The sequence below is a fragment of the Etheostoma cragini genome, chromosome 8 (assembly GCF_013103735.1).
Source record: "Etheostoma cragini isolate CJK2018 chromosome 8, CSU_Ecrag_1.0, whole genome shotgun sequence".
Classification (NCBI taxonomy): Eukaryota; Metazoa; Chordata; class Actinopteri; order Perciformes; family Percidae; genus Etheostoma; species Etheostoma cragini.
This window is the reverse complement of record NC_048414.1, coordinates 7,590,301-7,618,062: the sequence shown is the minus strand read 5'-3', so window position 1 is coordinate 7,618,062 and position 27,762 is coordinate 7,590,301. Positions and strand designations below refer to the sequence as shown.

Genomic DNA, 27,762 nt, shown 5'->3' with positions numbered 1-27,762 from the left:
TGTTATGGTTATGAGGTCATAATTCATTGGCGCAGGCGCTTTCAGAAAAACCCGTTTTCTTCGTCAATATGTAGCTAGCCACTGCGCCGCTTGTTTGAGCCCACAAATCGCAACTTTGATGTTCACCAATTGGATGACGTGTCTGCCTGACACTTAAGGATAGTGTTCACGTATTCTCCTTCATAAATGTGAAGACGGATTAACGCTGTAAAGACAATTTAAACGCCGATGCGTGTCAGCTGTATTGTGGATAACGTTACGATATAGAGGTAGGTCCATCTGCCACCCGGCACCGCTTAATGTTGCTAACTGTTAGCAAGGCCAGACATGAAGCGAGACTCGCTAACTCAACGAACAGCAGCTAGCACAACGTTATTAAACCGAAACAAGCGTCATTTAAAAGTGTTTACCAATCGGCTACGAATAGTCTCTGAATCAGCTACCTAGCTAGCTGGCTATCTAGTGAGAATCATTTTAAGATGCGTAATAACAACAAACGAAGCGTTAGCGTTATTAACGCCTCAGATAACATTGCTTTAAAAAGGGACAGTCAGTAGGTTGGTCTAGCTTTTTAGGCCATCAGAAAGGCCAGACTAGCTGACGTTAGCTAGCGAGGGAGCAGTGGCAAAGGCTGCTCGATTGCCAACCGGTGTCATACGTATCCGGTGTATTATAGTACGGCTTGTAATGGTAATCACTCCGGTATGGGGACTGGCCGTGGATACGGTAAAGTTGTCCATATGTAGTGCACGCTAGTGTTAATTGCTAACGCTTACATATACATTGAAATGGCAACAATAGCTATGTGAAATTACCTTACACGTTAAGAGGAATTTCAAACTACGGGGTGAAATATATTTTAAGATTACGTGACGTGGGGATCATTTATCGTCGGTTAACGTGTTACTGGTTAGCTAATTAATGCCAGCTAACTAGCTCTGTGCTATCTATGCTTGTTAGCAAGCTAACAAAGAGCCGTTGCTCCTCCTCGCTTTGTATGGTCGAGACTGCCATTTCAAATGGCTGTGGTGTCACTAACAAGGCGGTAGAGAAATAGACGTAAGACAAGCTGTACGTTAATTAATATAGCTACTAATTGAATTTGGTCGTGTCATTGTTTCTCAAATTTATCGGGATGTTATTGCTGCTAACATGACCGGATTTGGTTTTGACATTGTGGTAGCCTACGCTGGTAATGGCCGCAACCATGGCAGTTTCTAACGTTAGATGACTAATAAGCAACACCACTGTCATTGCAACCCTGGGTATTTGAAAGAAACACATTGCAAAAATAGTCATGCGCGTTGCACCGGTCTTTGCATCTTCAGTTATTTTTATTTATTGGCAGGGTTATATCTTTGTGTAGCTTTAACTTTGGGCAGAAGCGGTTTTAACAATTGTCTTATTACTAGTTATCCAGACAATATCACTAATATGCGTAATGGTGTTTGTGATTTCCTGTTTAAACTTGAGAAAGGAATGATGCTGTCGACTGTGTTCCAGTACTTATGGTCTCAAACGCACGTGAGAATAATTAGTTTAGTGTGTCATTCTGAAGGGCTGTGGAATGCATTTGGGATTTTTGTCACATTACATGCTTATACATACTTATTTATTATTTACACGTAATGCTTACTAAACAAATTAGTTTAATTTCATACCAATTGGGCACAGTTTTGAAATACAGTAAAATTGCCAAATGGGCCCTTCAAATAAACCTCTTTAAATGTATGCATGTGCCTTACAGAATGTCTCTTGGCAAGACAGCACATTTTATTAAAGACAAATTCCTACTTCACAACAAAAGTGAATCAAAAAATGATCAAGCTTCTGATTAAATAAATGCTATTAAACTTGATTTAAATTCTGCTAATTAACACTTGATCTTGTTGAGATTTGACTACATTGGTTACTTTTTGAAACGTTTTTCTTTTCTCTTGCAGTGAACCTGGACTGGACCATATTCCAAGTGTTTGTTCTTCTTGCCTTTGCCTACAGTAGAAGGTGTGGTGACTGTTGTGGGCTGTGGACGTTTCTTCCTCATCAGTGATTCCATATGCTTGATAGAAGCTGCACCCTGTGTCTTGCAGGATGGATGGTGGGGACTTAAGGAGACTTGCGTATCAACATCAGCACTCTGTTCTGCTGTGGTGTTCATTCTTTTACAGTTTACAAGAGAACACCTTCTATTCTACACCTCCAATCTCTGCACTATATATATCTATAAAAAAAGACTGTCTTTAAGCAGTAAAAAGAGACAGCTGAAGGTAGAAGTTCTTAGACTTTTTTTCTTTTCAAACACAGATCAATACTGCTTACATAAGCCTATATGATTGACATGGAGGCTTACTTGTTTTAATTAGTTATTGCACACCCTTACTCTTAGTGTGGGTGGTGGGATGTCGGAAAAGCCAGACAACAAAATGGTGAAGTTCCTGGCTCCCCCTCAAAAGAGTGGAAATGGCCCCAGTTCTGGTTCAGATTCGATGGTGAGTGAGTGCCGGCCAACAGAGGTGAGACGCCGGCATCACACCATGGAGCGGGATCGATGTAACCCGGAACACCGTTTCTTGCGCCGCAGTGTCATTAGTGATTCCAATGCTACTGCATTGGCCCTCCCTTTACCCAGCAAGATCCCGATCCCCACACCTCAACGGGTTCACCTTCGAGAAGCTGCCCCCGAACGGCAATTGGTTTCTGCTACTGGTCATCTGCAGCAGGCTGAACCAATTTTAGCTCAAAATGCGGAGTCTGATAGTGGAGTATTAGAAGGAAAAGGACTAGCTAAGGTGGACGTAGTGCCTTCAGAACAGGAGCCCGCCATTGTACAAGACACCTATGATGGAGAGGTGATGTTAGCAGCCCGCTCCGCAACAGGCTTAGAAACAGAATTGCCAAGTCATACAGAACCTGAAAGCACCACTGAGGTGAAGGTACATCATGAAGAAGAGGGGGAGGAAGAAGATAAGGACTCTGCCAAGGCACGAGCAGAGGCAGAGCAGAGAGAAGCTGAGAAAAAGGTGCAGGACGATATTGAAGAGGCAGAGACCAAAGCAGTGGGAACATCACCAGATGGGCGATTCCTAAAGTTTGATATAGAAATTGGACGTGGCTCCTTCAAGACTGTGTACAAGGGCTTGGACACTGAGACCACAGTGGAGGTGGCTTGGTGTGAGCTCCAGGTATGACATTTGTATAACCATTATTCTTATTACTTACCTTCCATTGTTGCTATTGCTATCACATCTGTCGGTCAATAATGTTCTTTTAATAGAGTCATCATTATGCTTTTATTTCTACAGCAGTTGTCATCTTCTCCTTTTGTTCAGACTGTCTGCTTTTATTGGGCCTAAGGGATTTGCAACACTTAGGGCACAAGAAATTACTGTTGACTATATTCAGGGTTAGACTTTGTTTCATTGCTCTGGTAGTTTGCAGAATTGATATCATAATGATTTTCCTTATTAGTTTTTACACTCAAGAGGATAGGATATACCATTTTAAAAAACAAACAATGCTGATGACCGAATTATAACCATACATTAAAAGTTATAGCTGACTTATAAAAACACAACCAGGTTTTTTTCTTGCCTTTTAAAATATTTCTGTAAGCCTTTATATACATAAATGTCAACATTTTATTATCTAAATACAGTTTTCCTGTATTAAAGAATCCACAAATTTGCTTTTAATCTACTTCTGACCAATAGTTAGTGATTTTCTTAAAAATGCTTATGGAAAAATTGTATCTCTCCAGTTAAAGCAGCAACATGGCACAAAGCAAAGTTTTATTCAGCATGTGACTATTTGCCTTTTATTGTCACGCTTTCTCCCTGTCATAAGAGGGATAGGCCTCACACGGCAGCATATACAACCATAAATACACACGCACTCTGGTTTCAGAACAATGTGAAGATTGCAGACACATGCCCATCCCCCACCTCACACAGACCAAATCCAGCGCATGCTCTGTGATTTCCTGCTCTGAATGCTTGTGTGAATGTAAAATGGGTCACATTCCTAACAGAGGAATCTCCTGTGTGACTAGAAGAAGGCTGGCCTGCCAAGGCCTGCTTCTAAACTATCAGTCCAACCTCCGCCCGCTTAACTTTCTTACATTTTCCCAAATATTTGTTTTATTAATCCCATTAAAACTCAACAGATAAAACTATGCCTTCCTATCTCTATTTGTCAAGATTATGCTAGAAGTCGTTATACTTGACCTTATTTTGTCTTTACTTTATTCTACAATATCTTAATTGCCAACTGTTGTAGAGGCATAGAAAGCTATGTGATATTTTACATTCGTACAATGATTGCACAGTTTCTTTACTTTATTATACGTTCAACTTCATGTATGGCAAGATTCTTTATTGTAGATGGGAGATTGATGCACCTTAATGCTGTTGATTGTTTAGTATTAGGCCGACAACTAATGATAAATGAGCATGTAACCAGAGCCAGGTTACTAAAGAGAAAAATTGATTTCTGTTGAATAAGATATTAATTTGTGAACCATTGGGGGATTTTTCTGTATGTTATAGGATAAAAAAAGGTTTCTGTGGTCTCCTGTGACTTCCGGTGAAACCAAAATGTACCCGTCTTGTTTGTGTGGTTTGTAGGAAGCGATTCATTCATATTGACAAGTTGTAACTGTCTCTCTTTTGAGAATCACCTTAACTTGGTGTAGGATCTAGCCAGGTCTGTCGGGTTACACTATTGGGAGACTGTTTCAGTGCAAAGAGGTGGCTTCTAGAATTCTTTTATAGTTGAATGAGAAAAAAGCTTTGCTTTTATGCAGGTGGTCAGTTCTAAAATATGAACATGCAACCTTATACTGTCATTCCTCTGTCAACACATAGTGGCAGTGCTGGAAACGGTTCAGCTACGCATGAGAAGCTGAAATTCCCTCTCACATGGTTCTAAAAGCTGTCCTGTGATCACTTAAGTGCTAGTGTTTCATTCCCCATACATCTTCATCATTTTTGTGGAATATAATGTGAAAATACATTATTTTCTGTATGTTTTTTCAGTTTAGTTTGAATTGTTCAGTGCCTTTTCAGTCATATAATTACAGGCATTTCCTCTTAGGTACATTTGACAGTAGTTGAAGTATATTGGCCCTTTTCTAGTTTGATTACATGCAAAATGCAATTATCCTCCAAAAAAGCAAATTCTTTCAGAACAAATTTTATGATTGTACTGTTTTGAGAAAGGAGTAAGGGCTCATCCAGTTAATTACTTAATTGTTCTGTTTCCTGTTGATTTCAGAATCACTGATGTTGGAAGTAATCAGCCTTGCTTAGTGGATGTTCACTGGAGATTTGTTGTTAACTGGACCGGGGCTCCAGACTGTAACCATTTTTTTGTGATAGTGCGAGTATTTTAATTACTCGCTCATGTGCGACTTGCTATTTCATGACTTTTTATTTTAAATTAAAATGACTCTTTAGTCTTAAAGTTCAACCAGAGGGTTGTTTCAGAGGTGTGCTGTCATAACCTTAAGTGTTACACAAGCTGTGCCTCAATCACGGCTAGACACTTGAGTGTGTAAAGTTTAAATAAAATGGTCCTGGCTCATTCAGTCTGGAAGGCCATCGGTCCACAATCGTCTAAGAATTTCTAGGCGTCCCACCATTTTTAACAACTCATAAATCCACACATTTGTTTCCAATCTCACGTTGCAGGCATGTTTGAACAATAAGTAGGTCACCACAGAGAGGAAGTGGAGGGAAAGAAAAGGAATACATGTAGGAGCCTTCCCTTTTCTTGCTCACTCATCCATCTTCTGCTATTTCATCTTCCACTCACTGCCTCCCCAAGTCCTTCCTCTCCAGTCTTGGCTGATGCCAAACATTGAAAGATGAGGAAGAAAACCCCAGGCATCCTTTAGAAGATATGTCCAGCTGGTTGATGGCATCTGCTGGGAGTGACACGCTTTTACAAAAATAGTTAAACGTAGTGACTTGTCTTCATGATTGGTAGTCTTGTGTTTACCAAAGATTTGAAATAATTAGGGACTGTTTTTTTATTTAAGGGGCTACTGGAGGAGTTTTGGAGTCTTTAGTCAAAAAACACTTCTCCCTCCCTCCCTTTTGTCAATAAAACATTTCTATGACCCTCCAAAATTATTTGGGGGTGGGGGGGCATGACCCTCCCCAACAATTTATTGATGCCTTCTTTACTGGCTTGCGCTTGGCAAAGATGTACAGATAGCCATTGTTTTTTTTACAACCTTGATGTACATGTCCAACCTCTGCTTTCTCATCTTAATCAAACTCCACTGTTATGGTGGCCATTTCAGTAGATTTACTCACCAACATTGTTGTGGAAACACAATAAATATGGAACCTAAATACACACTTTCTGCATCACTTCATTACTTCAAATACTAAGTTACTCTTAGTAAACTAGTATTCATATGAAATAAAACAATACATCATTGAGACCATTAGACAAAGCACATTGGATAAAAACATATTCAACACGTGAACTGGTTGCTATGGACTCGTCTCTAGGCTTCCTCAGTCATTGTATATTTTAGCTTAGGTAAAGCTGCCCAAGTTGAACATTATTCCAAATGTAATTTCTCAGACAAAAGGCTGTCGTTTGCACAAATAATCACAGGGACCGAAAGGATATTTGAGTCTGGTATGGTTGCAGCCTGGAGATTTCCCGTCTCATGCAGGCCCCCAGGAAGAAAGCCATGTCATAAAGCCACCATGGACGTAGCGGATAAGGGTGGAACTGCACCTTATGGCCAAGAAAAACTTTTCACATAGACTTTGCATGGCAAAAGAAACTTGTATATTTCAGCGGATAATTTTTTTGGGGGGTATATCAACTTACCACACCGAACACTTAAGGGGTCCTTGTTTAAAACGTCACATTTTCAACATTTTTAATATTTACTGTTAGCCGAATCCAGAATTATTAAATTAGGCATGATGAATGTGCGTAATAAACACAAGCAGACCCGTGGGACTGTGCCAGTCCATGTCGCCCTGCCTTGGGAACGCTCCTATGACGGTTCCCCCCAGGTCCTGTAGCGGTAATAATGGATATAGCTCTTAATACATTGATGGTTTTCATGGCCTCCCGGCTGCTTGCTGTCCTTGAGTTGCAACTTTTCAAAAGTAAACCTTGCATCTGTGCCGCTGTGTTTTCGTACGTTGGTGTTTTTGATGTTTTTTTAACTAAACAGTACAGCCACCAAGCTAATGAATGCCATTATTTTTCAGCAGATGTCTTAGTTACAACACGATGGAACTAGCAAAGCAGTTTTGTGTGTATATGCGCGGGCAGGATTTTTTCAGTTTGAGAAATTGCCCGGTCTCTACAAAGCTACAGCTCAAATTGTCTGGCTGACTAAACAGGGAGGGGAGCCATCTGCTAGTGATGGGGACAGAGACTGAGAAAGCTACATGGAATAAGATGCACCAAACAAGCCCTGTTGAATAAAAAAGTTGGGGCTTCATCGAGCCCTCAGTGTCAACCTCAGATCAGGCCTCAAGGCAGGGACCTGACAGAGCCACCCCTTGGCATGATCACAGACCTACTACCACAGTCTATTTTTAGGATTGTTGGGTAATTTATGATGGGCCTTTTGCCTAGAAGCAGTATTTTTTGTTCAGCTTTGGTGACACGGTTGTAACTGGAATACCATGTGATTCACAGTCAGTGCGTTTACATGCAGTTTAAAAAAACGATTTCTATTCAGGTTAAGGCAATACCCTGATTTCTAAAACAACATGTAAACACCTTATTGGTGACTACCATGCACTGTTCCAAGTGTTATTAACAGCAGGACATGACACAGGCCAAAGAACTCTCAAGTGTCTGTAAAAGGGAGTGTGATGTGTCTGATTGCAAGATTGTAAATTCCTGTAGGGTTTTTACAGGCTCTGGTTCATTTTTAAATAATAAGAGAGCTATGTAATTGGTTTTTCCTTAAAGCTGAGTAATCATGACAAAAAGTTAAAAGGTTAGGGTTTCTTAATGTGAGTGTCTTACAGGGAAGGCTGATTTTTAACTAGTTTGGACTTGTATTTTTGTTTTAAATGAGTTACCAATGTGGCAGTGTGCCTACAGTGGAATTGCTGTCATAAATGCAGTAGTTTAGGTATTTGTGGGGGGTTGATGTGCCGTAGACCCACAGCTAGGAACTTGTAGGTTTTGAATGCTGCCATGAATGTTTGAATGATGCAGAAAGAGAGGGGAACCACTGCCCCAATAGATGTATACGGAATACTATATAGATACTGGAACTGGAAAGTAGGTCAGTTCTTTCAAGTGCACGGTGCCGCCTCCATTACTCGTCCATTTTCCTCACATTCTATTTCCTGACATTGCTCTCTAATTGTTAACATATGTTTTCCCTCTTAGTTATCATTTTTTCTGCCCTAAGTTGCCCCCAGACACTAAAAACATTCAACCTCAAACCTCCAAAATACCCCCCACAAAGGCTGTAGCAGTTTCAGTTGTGTTTTTTCTTGAGCTTGATGATGTCAGCAAGAGATAGAAAACCTTCCAGTGACTAACACCCAAAGTAAAATCCTTACTCCCCACTCACAAATGGACGGAATTTCCTGAACAGCCTAGCCCATGGCCAGCTGCCTCAGGGTTTAAAGGGAGGTCTTTGCCTACAGGGTTTCACTGGGCTTGTCTGACTTGCATGGGTTTGCTAATTCTATAGTCATGCATGCTGTAAATGTAGGTCATGCCAGGAATTACTTATGGTACATGAGAAGGCCGGTTCTACAAAGTCCAAAAAATGTTGTTTTTACTCAGACCCTACAAAATGTTTAATTGCCAGTCAGTTTATGGTATGTTAAATACCAGTGGGCAAACAATGCTATCAGCTTTGCATACAATTTGCTTTTATTCATTGACAAACTCATCAGCTGTCAAGTATTTGTTGACTCTGTTCATCTGTAGCTTTGTGTAAAGGTACACAGGTGTACAGGTAAACACAAAATTAGCCTGATAGCAGATACAGTTGATAGGGCTCGGCAATATGTCAATGATAATATTAATTATAGTCTATCATTCTTGTAAATGATACAGTTTTAACAGTGTAAATCGAACCAGAATTACTCTCCTAATAAATAATCAATTTACATACATTATAATGTAAAGGATTTTTAAGGCTGATACCGATATACAAGTATTTGGTTATTTAAAAATCTGAAATTCCGATATATTGGCCAATATATATATTAAAAAAAAAAAAAAATTCCAGAAAAGCGTAACAAAACTTAAAAGGATTAGTTATTTGTAGTTATTTATGAGTTCTCACTAAAATAATAATTTGCTTTATTGTCACAATAGAACAGAGGGTCATCAAAATATATTAAAGTTCTGATAAATTAAATGTAAAAAAAAAATACAAACTTAAGATATGATATTGGTGTTGCCAATACTATACAATATATTGTATAGTAAAAAGGTATACAAAGAGAACGGATTTGATTTGGTGTAACAAGCCTGGTTGTTTTTGTTTTGAGATTATAATCTACTATTTCCTGAGTTTCTCTCAGGAATGCTGTGGCCATTTTGGTATTCTTGGTATCTAGGACGAAGCTGGACACATTTCCTTTAGTTCACAGTAGTTTGCCACTTCCCTCTGCCCCCAAATGGATTTATTTGTACTTGCTAGTGTATATGTGCAATTTTGTGTCTGTAGAAGGAAATGTGAATTGAACCACCTTATAGTTAAACTTTCAAAGGCATTTCATTCAGTTTAATTCCTTTAGGTTTTTCCACTGTTCAAAGCTTGACTATTAAGTTGACAGTAGTTTTTAAAAATGTTTTCTTATGGATGATGGGCACATTCATGGGTTATGGTTAGAAATAAAATATTTCTAACACATTTGAATTGATATAATAACAATAATAAGAATACGTTTTATTTAAAGCGCCTTTCATGACACCCAAGTTCACTTCCCAAACAAAAAAAGGAGAATGTTTTGTCTTCATCATGGCAGATATTTTCACATTACTGTTTTGGTCTTTAATGCATTGTTAAAAATGTCATCAGTTTAAATGGATCTGTTTATATAATACTGCTGCCCTTAGTGAGTAGTAAGAATTTTCTTTTTGTCTCCTACAGGATCGTAAGCTTTCAAAGACAGAGAGGCAGCGCTTTAAGGAGGAAGCAGGAATGTTAAAGGGACTACAGCATCCCAACATTGTCCGCTTTTACGACTCCTGGGAAGGACCCTCCAAAGGCAGGAAGTGCATTGTATTGGTCACTGAACTCATGACTTCTGGCACACTCAAAACGTGAGTCTTGACCTTGCCAGGGCTAACACACACATTAAAACCGAAGTCATACATACCTTATACATTAGGGCTTAGCCATCTTGACAATTTATTATAAATATTCTGAACATTTGTCTCGTCATTAAAAAACAAAATAATTGTTGAACTTTGTATAATCTGGTCATTTAATTTGTCAAAGTTTTATAAAATGTTTAACATTTTAGTACAATTAAAATACAATTCAAGTGCATATTCTCTTGTTAGGTGCTTTTATTAAAAAGTGTACTGAAAATTAGAATTACTACATTTAAATTACAAATGCTACATTTGCTAGCATTATTAGTTCTGTGTGTAAAAACGACTATCTATTTCTCTTGTAGATATCTGAAGCGGTTCAAGGTGATGAAAATTAAAGTGCTGCGGAGCTGGTGTAGACAAATCCTCAAAGGGCTCCACTTCCTTCATACTCGGGCTCCCCCCATCATCCACAGGGACCTTAAGTGCGACAATATTTTCATCACAGGCCCAACAGGATCCGTCAAGATTGGAGACCTGGGACTGGCCACGCTCAAGCGTGCATCATTTGCCAAGAGTGTTATAGGTACGACTCAAAAGTAATTTCTACCTCTGAGCTCTGTCCTGCTGTGGGGCAGTGCCTTTTGCTCATATTTGAATTGAAAATGATGGTATTTAAAGAGGGTATTTTCCTTGTTTTTCTGACGATGTGGTTTAAAAACAGACCACAGCGTTTCAGCTGTCTCTCAAACCACAGCTCAAAAGGTGGCCAAATCCTGTTTTTATCTTAGGCAGATAACCACAAGGCTTTCTCTCTTAACACTTGCACAGTGACTTTATCAAGTTTGGTCATTGTACAGAATATTTCTACGTTTGTCCAAAAGAGTTTTTTTTTCCCAGGCATCTACTGAATGTAAGTAGCGCCTAACGTTTCTCATACTATTAAACATTAATATGATTATTTTAATAGTTGTCGTGCCTTCTTGCAGGCTAACCTGACCATGGTAAAGGTATGGCCTTTGCTTCTGTCTTAGACTGGTCTTTGTTCTGTGGTTTGGAAATATGTGGTCTGTTTGCCAGTTATAGCTATAATATTTAACATCTCTTTCTATGGGCTTGCCTCAACAGGGTTTTTTTTTTTTGTAGTTTGTCTCTTACTGTCTTTTATAAATATTGCAGGGCTGCAGAATCTTTTTGATCCATCTCTGTGTCCAGGGAACTCTCCCCACTTTCTCTCTGTCAGCCTTTTGCCATTGTTTTTTGTTTTTATTTTGTTATTATTTTTACTTTCACATTCTTGGGTATGTTTTTAAAATGTAGGCTCTAGCCTCAGCTGTGCCCCATTCTGCTGTTTGGAATGAATAGGGTACTGCTGGTCATTGAGTAAGTATGAACTTTTATGGGCCTGGTAAGTGTGACAGTGTGTTGTAACACACATCTATATGAAAAGCAGTTACATTAAAACCAGCCAACCAGTTTTTCTGTGTAAGACCTGAGATTAAATGTTTTAGAACAAGGCCAATGTACAAAGACACACTGCTAAGCACATTAACTAGCTATGGGATCTGCTTCTCTCAGCCTTGACCATAACGGTTTCCTCCCGCAGGTCAAGGAGAGATGGTAAGTCAGACTTCAAAAGGTGAGTGTACTATGAAAGAAAATGTGGTTTTAAGGTAAGGCCTTGACAAAAGTTAATTCCATAGCTACTACTTATTCTCTTGTAGATATCATTGAGGTCCCTTTGGACAAATAAAACTGTATTCCGGTCAGAGTATTATTCTTTTGAACAGTGCAAATAACACTCATTTGGCGTGTGTTCTGCACATTGGCTACTTCAGTCACGTACTTATATCCCAACATGTTAGGGTCTTACACAGACAAACACGTGCTTTCTTCTCTGCAGTCTAACTGAGCCCAGCTTCTCCCTCCTTTTTTGTTTTCTTTCTCTTTTTTGCTTTCCTCCCCCTTTTCTTTTTTTTCTCTCTCTTCCAACTTTCACCTCACAGGTTCTACTCCAGGAGATGTCAGCAGGCTGGTCACTCCTCTCATCCTCCTCTTCCTTAACCCGTCACGGGTTAGAGGAGCAGAGGGTCAATGGGTTGTGAGAAGCCCACTCAATCAGTAAGGGAGTTCGAGAGTTCTGAATAGTTGTTTTGATTTAAGGTACCCCTGAGTTCATGGCGCCTGAGATGTATGAAGAGAAGTACGACGAGTCAGTGGATGTGTATGCCTTTGGAATGTGCATGCTGGAGATGGCCACCTCAGAGTACCCTTACTCAGAGTGCCAGAACGCTGCACAGATCTACCGCAGAGTTACCAGCGTAAGTCTTTTTTTATCAACCCTCCATGTCACCCCTCTGCCCTGCCTTCACCTCTTCCTATGTGCTAAGAAGGCTAGTGTCCTATTCTGGAATGATTTTTATTTTTCTGCCGACACCTCTTTATCAAGCTTACATTACATTCTATCTTCTATTGTATTCCACCTCTTAAATTCCATGTATTCACATATTTTCTAGATTATTCCCTATTGCTCTGTTTGAAGAACCCACACACTAAGAAAAAAACATGTCGTTTAACAAGCCTCTTTGCTACACCTCCTACTGTTTTCTTTTGTCTTTCCGTTTGAATTATGATTTATGTTGGTTAAGCACCTAGACCTGAGGTGTGGATGATTGATAAAAGGCGTGCTATTTCGCTGACTGATAATGGTTCAGTCTTGTGATGATGACAGGGCAGTAATTGTCATAAGAAAAAAAATAAACATACAGTATGACATACAGGTCATACTGGCCCACTTTTGAAATGCATTGTTACTGATATGAGTCATACTCTTGCAATTACAAGAGTATCATAGGTAAAGAGGTTAAACCTGAATATAGAGTGTATACAAACTGGGCCTTGAAATTAAAACTAAACTAAATCCTTAGTTTATCATTAAAGGAAAAGTAAAAATACTGACGTTTTGCCACATGAGTCAGCAGAGGACCTTTGTATTTCCTAAGTATTGAGAATTTTAGCTCTCTTTGTGGGCTACAAATAGCTCATACTGCAGCAGTAGATATTGAGAAACAAAGCCTACATTTAGTTGGTATCACATGGGTCCTGGTTTTACTGTTGTGTTCCGTGGGGAGACGGGCTGTTCTTCCTGTTTTGTCATTCAGCTCAGCTGTTAAGCCAGTCCTCCATTTGCCATTTACTCAATTCATTGCCTCTTGTCAGCGATCTATTGACTTGTGCCCTCCCCACTTGACATTCTTTAATCTTTAAATGCCACCTGGTAGAAAGCATGTCAACCTTTGAACGTTCTTTAAAATAGTTTATTAGAGACAATACCTTCCACTTCAAACTATGGCTTTTTGAGATTCATTCCAATACACAATTGAAAGAGGAAGTTGGTGTAAAGTTTCTTGTCATCTGAAAATTAAGATGTTGCTTTGTGGTACGAATGTAGAGCCTCTGAGCTGAAAAAAACAAGGTAATAAGAAAAGGTCATATGAGAAAAAGAACCATTCTTATTCAGGATTCTGTGTTTCCTGTAGGGGGTGAAGCCGGGCAGCTTCGACAAGGTGGCCATTCCTGAAGTGAAGGAGATCATCGAGGGATGCATTCGCCAGAACAAGGATGAGAGGTCTTGAACTTAAGAGCACATTTAACAGTTAAGGGTAGGAAAGCTCTCCAGGAAAACATACATTTGCTTACTGCTTGTCTCCCTCCATTTAGGTACTCAATCAAGGACCTTCTGAACCATGCCTTCTTCCAGGAGGACACAGGGGTGCGTGTGGAGTTGGCGGAAGAAGATGATGGAGAGATGGAGTATATTAAGCTGTGGCTGAGAATTGAGGATGTGAAGAAACTAAAGGGGAAATACAAAGACAACGAAGCAATTGAGTTTTCTTTTGACCTCAACAAAGACGTCCCAGAGGATGTGGCTCAGGAAATGGTGAATTGAACATTTAATAGTTTAATCAGTCTTTTAAAAATGCAACACTTTAATAACGCAGTCACAATTAATGACTGCATTACAAATCAAAAAATATTTAATAGTTGTTTTTTAATTGCAGACTTTGAAATGATCATTGCTGAATTGTACGTCATGCCTTTGTGCTATAGGTCGAGTCGGGTTATGTATGCGAAGGTGACCACAAGACCATCGCGAAGGCCATAAAGGACAGGGTGTCTCTAATCAGCCGCAAGAGAGCACAACGGCAGCAGGTATTTACATGCTCACCATAGTGCATCTAATGCTATTTATGACTTTTATTTGTGTGTGCTGTGATGTTTAGATGCTTTCAGTCAGTGCTCTTGAGGGATTTTAATACATTTGCTGCTGATTGATTTTAAAGGTCAGAGAAAATCAGGAAAAGAGAAGGCTAGAAGAAGAACAACAGCAGAGTCAGTTACCTCCAGCACAGCAACCAGGCCAACCGTCAAGCACGGAGGTGCCTCAGGTACAGCCAGCGCCACAGCCTGTTGCTTATGTCCTTCCACAACCAAACCAACACAGCACACAGATGTCTGCCCAATCTGCATCTCAGCAGAGCCTTCAGAGTTCTAACTATAACACTCCTCAATCAACCCAACTGACCAGCATGGCACAGGGTGTCCCTTATATCCCCCAGTCAACCGGGCAAGTCCCAGTACAGGGTCAGAGTGTGGCCACCATCCAGCTAGAGTCCGAGGAGCCTGAGACTGACCAACACCAACAACTACAGCACACTGGAGGAGGTGTGTATGAAAGATGATTTATAGTCTAATACACCTACAGCCTACTGCATGATAATAAAATGGTTTGTTTTCTGAAGGTGAGCGCATTTTGAGTATTTTCATAAATTAACCTTCTTGTGCACCTCTTACAGCCACTCACATTGGAGACCGACTACCTTGTTCCACCATCCCTCCTGAGGTCCAGCCTCCTCAGTCCGGAATATCCTACAGCTCTCCTCCCAGTCATCACCTTCAGACCCAAGTGTCACTCCCACAGACACAAAATGACCACACGCAACAGCAGTTGTCAGTGGTGAGTGATGTTGGGGAAAAAGGACATATTGAATGTTAATCAGATGATTGGATAGTGGTGTGCCTCATAATTAAGTATATACTTCAGTCAAGTTTATTATTATTATTATTACTATTATTGTGTGTGATACGGGTGGTATACTGTTCAGTTCATATCACGGTTTTAGGTTTTTGGTTCGGTACGTTTTGGTGTGGGGAGAGCATTGCCACCTGAAGTTTCACTACAGCGCAAGGCTTTTTTCCCCACAATAACTTTATTTGAAGTCATTTTTTTCTGCATACTTTTAAATGAACCAAACAATACATACGTGCCCCAAACCGTATCTAGCGCACCAGGTGATTCAGATTTTTTTTCTCCCTGAACCGTTACCATTCCTACTCTGTGCTATACATGTGTTCCTAGACCTATATTTCTGTGGTCTCGGAATTTGATCCTCTATCTGTTTAATTTATTTGCTGCCTTATTTCACCACATGTTGTTTTCTCTCTGTGGTGCATAAGGTTCAATCCCAGATGCAAGGTGTCCAACCTGAAGTTGTTCCTGTTGCGCCAAGCAGCCAGTCTGTTCCAGTGGCAACTCCACAGGTACATGTTGTGCTGGATGTATTTAAAGAGTAACTTAACACTAATTGAAAAGCTTTGTTTTACTGACCCCTAGTTAAAATTTTCCAATCTGTTGCACCTAACAAGAAACCTACCAGTAATGTCAGGTTGTACTGAACACACCCTGAGTACACTTTTATATCACTGCAGCAAATGTGAACTTAAACCACTCAAGGTCAGCAGAAACACAATTTTCAGAGGGTGTTAAGTCAAATTTTATAACACTTATATTCTCTGCTTCAGACAGGTGCTTTGAGCGCAGCTCAGTTTTCTGAATCCCGTTTTCCAGTCTCTTCTGCTACATTTTCTTTAGTTTATTTTTGTTCTGAAGATTCCTACTCTTACCTTGTGTTATATTTTGTTTCTTATAGTACGGAGTTTACTACCAACCATCGCCTCCCCCTCAGGTAGATAAAATGTCTACCATTTTCCTGTTACCACTTGTAAATACTGCCACGGCCTTTCTGAGAAACAAAATAAACACATTTGTTTATGTTTTCATAGATGTTGGGAAAATGTGGACCTAATTATAGTAGGCTTTTAAAAAATTGGAACTTACAATATCCAGAAATAAATATTACTTCTAATAGATTTTAAAACCTGGTATGTGCAGTGTGGATTGACATGTAATGTACATGTCTCTAATATAAACTGTAGAGAGGACATTGTTGACTGAACTTGCCATCCCACACTGTTAAATGGATAAATGCTCTGAGTTATGCAACAATGTTATCCAACAGGTAAGAGCATGTAGGTTTGGAAAACAGCCAAAGTGAATCTCTTAAATAGTTTTTAGGAAGTTGCCAAGAGGCCACTCTGATTGTGTGCCAGCTTTTATCTTACCCTCAGACCTTTCTAATTTTATTCTTGTTTCTGCCTCTCCCTCTTTATCCCTTTTTATTTTTACAGATTCCCACCCAGCAAGTTTTGATACCTCCATCCTCTCAGTCATCTCCCTCCCAACAGCAGCAACAGTCAGAGAGCAGCACTACTCTTCAGAGCTCCACTCTACCGCAGGCACAGACTGGAGTTCAGCAGCTACAGGTGACACACACAACCCCTGCATCTACTTAACATGCACATGTATTTGATTTTGCTTTAAGATATATCTCTTCACCTTACTATAGTATGGATTTCATGCTGTCCATTTTTATGTTTGTGTTTTTCTAAATCTTTTTTTTTTTTCTCTGGACACAACTCTTGTTACCATGCCTCTTTTTTTCTTCTACTCTTCCTCTCTGCATGCTACTCATTCCTGCATGACTCTTAGTCTTGGGCCAATGATCCAAGTCCTCCTATCCTGTCACCTCCACTCAATGCAGAGCACCTATACTTCCTTTATCAGGCCTCATGCTTCTCTATTCTGCAGGTATTCTATAGATCACAAAATAAGGTTGTGTGGGTGGGTGTATTTGGGGCAGGTGTGAAGCATTTGGTTCACACCTTACAACCCCTGCTTATGAAGTGGGACATTCATCAATGGATTTTAGGTGACATTTTACATATTGTTTTAGAGGATTTATATTTAATCGATAAACCGATTACCAATGTATTATCCTGCACCAATGAACATATCAAGGGCAGTTCTCCTCAAGCTTTTTCACCCACATTTACCTGACCTCAGACAAAAATAGGAACATAGAACAGTCTATATGTTCAGGACTTTTCAATTTTGATAAAAAAAAAGCAATCTAAACAGTTTCATATCCTTCTGTTCTTAAAACAGCTTTTGTTTTTTATTTGGAGCTTAAAATATTCAATGAAAACAGTACCGCCAATAGATCTGTGTGCATGTAATGAATATAAGATATTTGATCAAAGTCACAGTATTGTAACAACACACGGGGCTGGAATTAGAAATTGGTAGAACAGCAGTACCCTGTATAATTGTGACTAATATCCAGTATGGGTGGAAATCACCAAAGGTCTCAGGATACAATATCATCGCGATACAATATTTTGCGATTTTAAACATTGTAGTATCATGCAATGTATTACCTTTTTTCCAACTTCAAATTTTTCCCATTTTCAAATTATATCCCAAAAGGAAACTTTATCAACATCCGTTTTTATCTGAAAAGATACTTTTCTGTTTGTTCATCTCACTTCAATTTTGTTGCTGCAAAATGGGATTGTCTAGCAGACAAACTGACAACACATATATATATAATAGATCGATACTTGGCATCTGTGTATTAATACAGTATTGCCACAGAAAATATGCGATACTATGCTGTATTGATTTTTTTTCTTTTCTTTCCCCCACCCCTAATATCCATACATGCACTGCAGAGAAAAATGGCCACATAGGGAATAAAATGAAAACTGTTACAAAACAACATTTACAATCTGCATGACAACTGAATAATTGCGCTTGTTGGACCCATTCTCTTAATACATCCATGTTTGTGCCGAGATATCTGTTTTACCTGGCTAAACAACTCTATCTGGTGGATGGTCTGGTTTAAGTCATTCCTTTCCTGTCAATAGTTGGTCAACATAAGTTACCAAAATAAAATTGAATGAACAAATGTGAATGGTATGTAGATGATCATCGTTCAAGAGTCCCTAAACCATTTCAAAAGAGTATTATACAAACAATAGGACATTTTTGTGATTAGCTTTTGACATGATGTGCTTGATTTATGAATGTCTTCTGTTTTTTAGGCCCCTGCAAACGTTCCTCAGTCCGCACCAGCAGAGCAGCCGGGATCCTCTGCTCTGGTGCCACCATCTGTAGACAGGTGAGAAGAAAGTTATTTCAAAAATAATTATAAAACACCAGCACCACACTTGTGTCTGATCTCTCTCTCTCATGGACCCCGTTTCTCTTTCAGTTGCCTGTCAGATGCTGCTTCAGGTCTTAGTGACGGCAATGAAGGCAGTTCTACATCAGGAGGTCGCCATGAGGGACGCTCACTGAAACGTCACCAGCGGCGATCTGTACGCAGCCGCTCCCGCCATGAGAAAACGACAAAGGCCAAGCTAAATGTTCTGAGTGTATGTATGAATTTGCTCATATTCATATAGTCATTTGCTTTTTGTCATGAGACAGTTTTAACCTGAACAAATGTTTGTTTGGCAGATCTCTAATGTGGGAGACCGAGTAGCAGAGTGTCAGCTGGAGACACACAACAGGAAGATGGTGACCTTCAAGTTTGACCTTGATGGTGATAATCCGGAGGAGATTGCACAGATCATGGTAGTACTAGTTCTGTAGCTCTTGCATCTAAACATTAGGAAATGTTAGATGACTTATGGTTGTGTTTGTTACAATAAATATATATTGTTTTTTTCACCTCGAATCTCCTTAATTCATTATTTAAAGATTATTTTGGGGGGGCATTTTTAGGCCTTTATTTGTATAGGACAGCTTAGACTTTAAAAGGGAGAGAGAAGGGAATGAGATTCAGCAAAGGCTGTGACGAGGAGTAAACCTCCTATATATGGATGCCCGCTCTACTCGGTGAGCAACAAGCGCCCCCATAATTCATCATTTACATTTTTTTAATAAATCCATCCTATTGCTCACCTTTTACAAATATTTCAACACAAAAACGTAATTAAGTCTGATTTTGCCTGAGGTAAATACCTCATTAAAATTTTTGAATTAGCCTTTTTTTATTACCTGGAAAAACAGTGGTTTTGGACGTACAAGGTTTTCACCTGACACAGATGTGCATTATTCATCCCATGTATTCATACAGTATATACTTTTGCACGGCTGCCGTTCACAAGACTTCCATTGTTGACAATGACAATCCACTATAACTGAACAGAAAACAAGTGCCAATGTCGCTGTTCTTTTAATTATCTGCCGCATCAGCCAATGATAGTCACATTCTAGACCGTTCTGTGGAACGTTCTCAGAGTTGTGTGTTTGTGTGTGTGTGGAGTTTACAGTAGTTGAACTTCTTTTCTATCTCTTTCAGGTTGAGAGTGTATTCATCTTAGAGAATGAGCGGGAGTCCTTCATCGAGCAGGTCCGTGAAGTCATAGAAATGGCTGATGAAAAAAGAGAAGGCATGAAGGAAGGTTTTTCCCAGGTATTTCTTTACTACACATCATCATATTGGCCATTATGACATTTTAAATCTCACCTGCTGAACTTGAGGATGTAACCACATATGTTTTATTTCTCTGCAGATGAGTGATCACCAACAACAGCCTGTGCTGTCTGTTCCCATGCTGCCAGGTGAACATACTTTAGCCAGAAATACAGTGCTCCAGTCCAGTTATTGATTTTTATGAAGTCCACCTTCGCATCTTACCTTTTTGTGTTTGGCCTTTCTCGCAGGCATTTCCCCCAGCACTACATCTCAGGTGGTGCATTCAGCAGGACGGAGGTTTATAGTCAGCCCAGTACCAGAGTCTCGTCTTAAAGAACAGTTCTTTGGCACTTCTTCTGCCAATACCTCCTTTGGCGATGAACCTGGTAAGAGAAAATTTTGTTTTATTCCCTGTGAGATCAAATTGGTCCACTATTTGGTTTCTCAAAGTGACATACTTGACACTGCATGAAAATAAGCTTTAACATTTTATTTAAAAATTAAAAATAAAAGAAATGGGTACAGAACATTGTCAAGGGGGAGAACCAAATGAATGAACCTTGGCAAGACACAAAACAAAGTCTAATGAAAAACACTAAAAACAGGGTTTTTGCTGGTTATGTAGTATTACACAATAGTTCACAGAAGTTGTTCACAGTTCTCATAAGCAATTTGTTTGTTTTTTTCTGAAATTTTCATAAAACAATTCCTCTTTTAAATTCTTTCTAGCTCCCTCTATACCATTGGGTCTTTCTCTGTCTGCTCCATCTGGGACTCTCCAGCAGGCATTCAGTAAAATGAAGCAGGACCGTGTAGAGAGATGCAGCACCCTTGATCTCCCTGGTGCTGATTTAGAAGCAGGCACTGCCCTGGCCACTGAAGCTGGACTCGCCCCAAACTCTAAAAATATCCTGGCTCCTCCAGAAGCTGTAGCTTCTGCTGCTAGTACTACTTTTCCTGGCTTGCCTCTCACATCTACTGCAACATCCTCACCACCTCCCTCAACTGGGAGAGTTTCCCCTACACCCATATCCACTCAGTCCCAAACTCCAGTTCCTGTCACCAGTGATCCCAGTCCTCCACCTCCGTCATCCCATGAACCAGCCCCGTCACAGCTTCCACCAGCTGCCAACACCCCACCTACATCGTCCACCATTTGTCCTTCATCAGTGCAGACCTCCGTCCCCGCAGTGCCTGGGCCTCAACTGAGCAGTAGTTCTGCCTCTGTCTCTCCTGTTGCTAGTGTTGCATCCAGTAGTACTGGCACTGCCCCTGCTCCAGAGCAGCCACCTTTTAATAGTGTTGTTTCGTCCTCTCAGCCTGTGAATTTGTCCACCCATGCACCACAGCAAACAACCTCCCAGGCTCAGCCTGTCACTATTCCTGCTCAGCCCCCTCCTCTCACCACGGTACCCAGTCAGAGCCAGGTCCAGCCACAGCCGGTGGAGTCTGAGGGTGCTGAGCTCCAGAACAAGACTGCCGGCAGAGATGACATCCAGGCTCTAGATAAGAAGCTACGGTCCCTCTTTAAAGATCAGAGCTCTGCGTCAGTTGATCAGAACACAGGCACCTCCTCTCCTCCCACTGGGACAACTTCTCCTCCACCTGGAGCTTCCCTGGTGCCCCCATCTAACCTTCCCCTCACCTCTGGGGTGCAGGGTGTCCTGGGTCCCACAACCACCCCAGGACAGGGTATTACCTCAACAGGACAGACGCCCCCAACTAAGCCCAGGGCACAGGTTAGTGAAAACCACATTATCCAAGAATGAATCCAAAATGCTGTTAATTGCTATAATATCTTGACTTGATTTGCCTCTTTGGTATACCTTTTAGACTTTACCCACTGGTTTTGATCAAGCTGCTACACCCCCATCTGAACTTTTACCCCCTTTTCCTGGACCAAATCAGGTGAGGTTTACTATGTTTCTGTAATACTACCTGCTCTACTACTTTTTAGGTTTTTAACAATTAGGGTAAATTAACAATAAGTACTTAGATGTCCTGTTTGTGTGACTCCACAGTCACAGAAACCCCTGGGTAATTTGGACGCCCAGTTAAGGAGAGCTCTGAGCCCTGAGACTGTTCAGGAAGGTAACAGAGTCCTGCCTCCAGCAGCTGGTTTCACTCGGGGACGTTTCCAAGTAAGTTTAAGACACAGCTAAAAATGTATTTGGTTAATTGAGTCAAAAAACAGCTTAGGCTCTTCAACCTCATGCTTGGTTCATTAAAATTTTCCCTCTCTTTCCCAGGTGTCTGTTTCTACCGATGGTGTGACCAGCCGCATTCCAGATCCCTCAAGCATTGTTTCCTCTTCTTCCCCTGTGTCATCCTCTACCTCCCCTTCTACATCTTCCTCTTCCTCAAGTCCAGAAAATACCCTCCACCGGTCATCCTCTTTGGCCAAAGGAGTTTGTGAAGCTGACTCAATAAATGAAGCCTCCTCCCTCTCTGCTGGTCCTGCCAGTCAGCCCACCACTATTGGGCGCTTTCAAGTCTCCAAAAGCACAAATGCCACACCTGGGCCAAGCACTGGCTCTAAAGTGGGACGTTTTTCTGTCACAGGTATGTACCAGATTCAAGTTTTAGCAAATTTGCGAAGCTTTAATAAAGTTTGATAGTCTAAGTGTTTAGACCAGAAGGAGTGATCCGGTGATATGCCGCAGGGTTGTGCAGTGATGGGAGTGTTACTTAAATAGCCAATTGGTGTGACATTGTTATTTAACTCCCCTATGTGGCACAATCTTTATTATTAACCTACTCTGTCACCTCATGTCTTTAATTTCCCTCAGTGACCCCAGCTCCAGCAGCAGGCTCCAGTCCATCACATGTTTCCAGTATGCAGAATGGCCCCTCATCCTCAACTTCTGATCCTCATACCGCACACACCCATTACAGTAGTGATAACAACGACGACTCTGAGACTGAGGACGAAGCTTTGCAAAAAGAAATTAGCCGTCTCAGGGAAAAGTATGTCATGTTCACAATCCCACTTCACACTACCTTTTTATATCCTCAAAGTGTAACTTCACAGCTTAATAGAAATATGTCAACATGACTATGTGTTCTTCTGCTCATAGACATATGATGGAGATCCAGATATTGCAGACTCGTCAGAAAGAGGAGATAGAGGCCCTGTTCACGCGGATGGGAAAACCTCCTCCTCCTTCTGTCTTCTCACCTGCTGTGGCAATGGCTGGAGGTCGACGAAGGCTTAAAAGCAAAACCTCCAAATCTGTTCGCAGTAGTGGAAAGCCCATTCCCATACACTTAGGTAAGGACAGTGAACTGACTAGTTTTGTTTTTTACGTCAAATGTAATACTCATTTTTATGTCGGTACTATAATCAATCTCTGAAGCTGTCTAAATGTGTTGAAATAGTATGTTTCTGGGTAAATGTTTACGAGCTGTTGTGTCTTGTGATTGTATGTTCAGGATCTCTTGCCCCAGCTCAGAGTCTTCATTGTTCAGAGTCCCCTCCAAAGCAAAGTTCACCCTCAACATCAGAGGCCTCAGAAACAGCAACAGAGGCATCACAAGTTAACCGGTCATCCATGAAGCAGCTTAGATCCTCTCCATCCATGCCCAGCCTCAGTAGTTGCTCCACAGGTATATGCAACCACTTCATTTGGTCAGTGAGCTCCTTGAATTGATTCCCTGAATATATTTTTTAGTTTACATCTCACCTCTATTCTTTTGTTTACCAGGATCAAGTGGGACCAGCTCCACTAATGGTTCAGGCCACATCCAGAACCACTCTACTCCTCTGAGCCAGCCGACTGGACCCAGTCCTCCTTCCTCTCACACCCAGAAGGGCAAGGGTACCTTCACGGATGACCTGCACCAACTGGTGGATAACTGGGCCAGGGACATCAGCCTTTCCCAATGCAAGAAAGGTCAAAAAACTGGGTCACCAGCACCTCTGGGACTTGATGTAAGCATTCAGTACCTTCTTTGAATTCTAAAAACTGTCATTGGAGGATTTTCTGGCTTTATGTGATTATTATGTTGTTGTTTTTTTAATGCTGTCATGTAATAACCCTGCTTATTCAGTAGCAACGTTCAACTTTTTATTCACTATTACAGATTATCCCTCCAGCCAACATGGGCCGTAAATTCTCAGCTCCAGGCTACCTCTGTCCAACACTTCCCACGCCTTCCACTACCACGTCCACCACATCCACTCACCTACCCAACCCAGCAAATCCCTCTGTCCCTTTGGGGCCTCGTAAAGGCTCTCTGGGACCAGCTGCACCCGGGTTTGGATACACCTCAGCCCCATATAGCGCTCCTCAGTGGGCAGGACCCACAGGCACATGCCAGGTCAGCATGCTTAACCCCACACAGCCATTAACGCAGTACCAGCCGCCTACGACAGCCTCAGTGTCCCTGCACCAAGGCTACCACATGGGAACCACAGCAGCCCCCCAGAATTCAGTTAGCCCTGGAGGGTCCAACCTAAGGCCTACGTAGCCCAGTGTAGCCCTGGTCCAGGCTGAGATAGAGGGCCACACAGGGCAGACAGTCATCAAACGAGAACCAATAGCTCTATTTGCAGTTGGCTGGTTAGCTGGTTTTTATTTCAACTTTTATTATGTTTTTTTTTTCTGTAATAGAGTTGACCTGTGTGGTTCAAGTCCTCTCAGGCAGAACGAAATCTGTCTGGCAATTGGAGGGAGAGTGCAATACACATCCACAGCACAAGAGTTGTGCTCTTAGCCTGCTATCAGCTGTGGAAATTGAGCTGTGATGAGTTTGGTTGTGTCTGGTAATGTAATTACCCAAGCGCATAACCAACAGCAGCCAAAGATGTCTATTCTTTTGAAGAGGAGAAAGTAGGATGAATCCTGGTTCACATCCTTACTGGTCCTGACTTGAAGATGAGCTGGGATTGAAAACGGTTGAACTAATACACCACCTAGACACAAATGTGTGCACACAAACACACACAGACACACACACACACACACCCCTACACCCCTACCTGACTGAAAATTAACCTGGTTGAGGGACTTGGGATAGTAGGTTAAGTTGTCTCAGAGAGCGATAGACGGACTGTACAGAAAGTGGGAGATAAGAGTGGAAGAGATGGTTTGTCCCAGATGAAATAGCAAAGTGACTGGTTGAGTTGGGAGCAGAAAGAATAGTAAGTTAGGCAGGAATGTAATGGAAAGGGTGTCCGTATGAATATATCCCTAATGGCTACCTATTAAGTAAAATGCAATAATGGCAAAGAGTAGATAAAACTGTCCCTTGTAACTGTGGCCTTAATCCCAAAACACATTTAAACATTGACTTTGTACATAGATATTTCTTCACTGGTTTATGATTCCATGTTAAGCATATTTATGTCCCTGTGAGTCTGGTGACATTGTGATTTGAGTTGTTCATCCATACAGATTTATTATACAGATTTATTCTTCTTATTCCTCTGATGTATAAGCCAGTGGATCTGCCACACAAAAACAAAAAACATTGTCCTGGTGTTGACCACCATTTGCAGTGTGAAACTTAAGAGGTGATGCTGCTGTAAAATCACAATCTGGTTGAGGGTGTAGAATTATTATTATTTTTTACTATTTTTTTTTTTGTTAACGCAAGAATGAAATAGGGGATCCCAAATTGACACATGACGCAAACTTAGTGCTGATAAAAGCAGTTCAAAATATGCTTATCATATCATAGAACAAGAAATAATTTTGGTATATTGCAATAGTATTTGTTGAAGGATTCCATCTCTGAGGGGATGCAGCATCCCCACTTCTACCAGTAGTATACACATGTGGTGTACAGTATACAGATGAACAGGTTGTCAACACATTAAATAACACTTAGCCGTCATCTTTCAAATCACAAGTGTCTGGGGTTCTCTCTTTCTGTGGTCAGTTTTTGTATGCGTATATTTAATAAAACAAATGTTCTTTATGGACCTGTATCAGCCATCAAATTTTGATGTTTCACTGTAATTATTATTAAAGGTTGTTAAACAACATGTAGTTAAAGGAATATAAAAAAAGTGCAATTGCAGGGTTGTTGTTGGTATCCTATTCATTAAGCAGGAGTAATCCTGTGGTGTATTAAGCTCTTCTCTATGACTGCCCTGCCCCCCCACCCCCACCCTTTTTTTCTATTTTATTGTATTTATGTTAATGTGAGGTAAATGCTTTCACATAATGCTCCTTCACTAGAGTATGCTTGTGGTGACCCACCCAAATGCTCTCTGAACTGTAAACATGAGGAACACTTTAGTGCCTTGCAGCTTCACTATTGACAGGTTCCAGATTCATCTAGTCCTGTAGCTGTGACTTCACTGCAGAAAACTAAACCTGTACATGACGTAAACACACAACAGGTGGCTCCATAACTGCCAGAGGATGTAATTCTCTGAAACATTAAACAAGACGGCACACAGGACTGCAGAACAAAGAGCACACTGAGTAATGTTGAAGTGTTTCGGTTCTCTTTACAGTTCCATTTGTGTTGGTTGTGTAATCAGCTGTGTATTTATATTTGGCTCAAGCGTACATGGTTTTTGGCTGACATTTGTTTTTGTGGATTTATCATTAAACCGTTTCATAGATGCTCTTGTTCAGGCAGCAAGTGAGTTGTTTAAAGGTTGTCATGCTGATTCAACTTATGTCTCACCACCACCTCACACGAGTGCCATGCTGTCATTGTGACCCTTTTGCCTGCTCGTAGATTGGATGAATAGTTAAACTTCTCTAGAGAAAAAAAACAAAGTTACTGCAATGCAGAATATGCAATGTTTAAAGGGGACTGTGGGGTAATGGAAACATTTGCATGCTGATGAGGGTTGTTACTGACTTCAATGTTTTTGATATTGGAATAAAAGTATTTTTTTTTTTATTCTTTGCCTTTCTGAGAGTATTCACAGATCAGTTTGATTGCCATTCAACAATATCACTGGCAAAGCTTTGATATCAAACCATCGACATATGATTTCTGCATGCCGGCTGCACTAGTGTTTAATCTTAAAAAGGACAACTAACTCAAAACTGGCTACTGTACAGCACAAGGTCACAACAAAGCTCCTAAAGTCCATATGCACCGATGCTATTACCAGTTATTATCACAGACCTCACAGCACTGTTTGAGGCTACTGACATGTAGTGATATTTGTTGAGCTCTTATTTTTGATCCCTCCTGTGATTCAGTGTCTGTTTTGTGTATGTTTTTCACATTGTACAAATTGTAAAAACAAATAAAAATATAAATTAAATTATGTTTGTTTATTGGAATAATATTTATAAGTTGTTTTGACCACATTGTGCTAATTTATTTTGCATATTTGTCACTAATGCTTCTCTGGGGTGTTTTTCTTCTATTAAATACATAAAGGTCCCATACTGTTAAAGGTGAAATTTCTATGTCTTATTTTTAATATAAAGCAGGTTGAGGTGCTATATAAACACTCCTGTGTTCAATAAGTTAACTTTTTTTTTTTTTAAATATGCCTTTAAATAAGCAGTCAGAACGATTGTGATGTCACAACTGTAATAAATATAGGTAGAATGTGCTGCTACAGTGCCGTTAGTCATTCCCCGGCTGCAACAATGGCACTTAGACTTAGAGAGCACAGAGGCAGACGACCCGGAAAGCTTTGAAGCTAATGTAAACATGTTCTAGTAGAAACTTAAAATACAAGTATGAATCTGAAAACGGAGCATGTTATGGGAAGATTTTAAAATTTTTATTTCAAGCCTTTAAAGATAACTTAAATTCTATATACTTCTATAACAGAATAAACAATCAAAGATAAATATAAGTCCTTATTTCACATTTAAGAGTCTGTAAGTTT

The 27,762-nt window shown here is 40.4% G+C and overlaps 1 protein-coding gene across 9 annotated transcripts; it reads left to right on the top strand.

Moving 5' to 3' along the window:
* The first annotated feature begins 20 nt into the window (after positions 1-20).
* Positions 21-26,835, top strand: LOC117949540 (serine/threonine-protein kinase WNK1-like). Of its 9 annotated transcripts, none has more exons than XM_034879864.1 (29): positions 21-269; positions 1,944-3,182; positions 10,112-10,284; positions 10,644-10,864; positions 12,442-12,599; positions 13,818-13,906; positions 13,999-14,218; positions 14,389-14,490; positions 14,622-15,003; positions 15,135-15,295; positions 15,796-15,879; positions 16,269-16,304; positions 16,807-16,941; positions 17,168-17,266; positions 18,565-18,641; positions 18,735-18,897; positions 18,983-19,099; positions 19,830-19,943; positions 20,044-20,092; positions 20,195-20,332; positions 20,676-21,685; positions 21,780-21,854; positions 21,968-22,087; positions 22,196-22,508; positions 22,736-22,913; positions 23,024-23,217; positions 23,379-23,552; positions 23,651-23,877; positions 24,030-26,835. In XM_034879864.1, exons 2-29 carry the CDS (start codon positions 2,400-2,402, stop codon positions 24,414-24,416), a joined length of 5,979 nt encoding a protein of 1,992 aa, XP_034735755.1. In that variant the 5' UTR covers positions 21-269; positions 1,944-2,399; the 3' UTR covers positions 24,417-26,835. The 9 variants fall into 9 exon arrangements, with proteins under 9 accessions (XP_034735755.1, XP_034735752.1, XP_034735756.1 ...); XM_034879861.1 differs by having other exon boundaries at positions 23,648-23,877; XM_034879863.1 differs by lacking the exon at positions 21-269 and adding an exon at positions 326-557 and having other exon boundaries at positions 23,648-23,877.
* Positions 26,836-27,762: the final 927 nt, after the last annotated feature.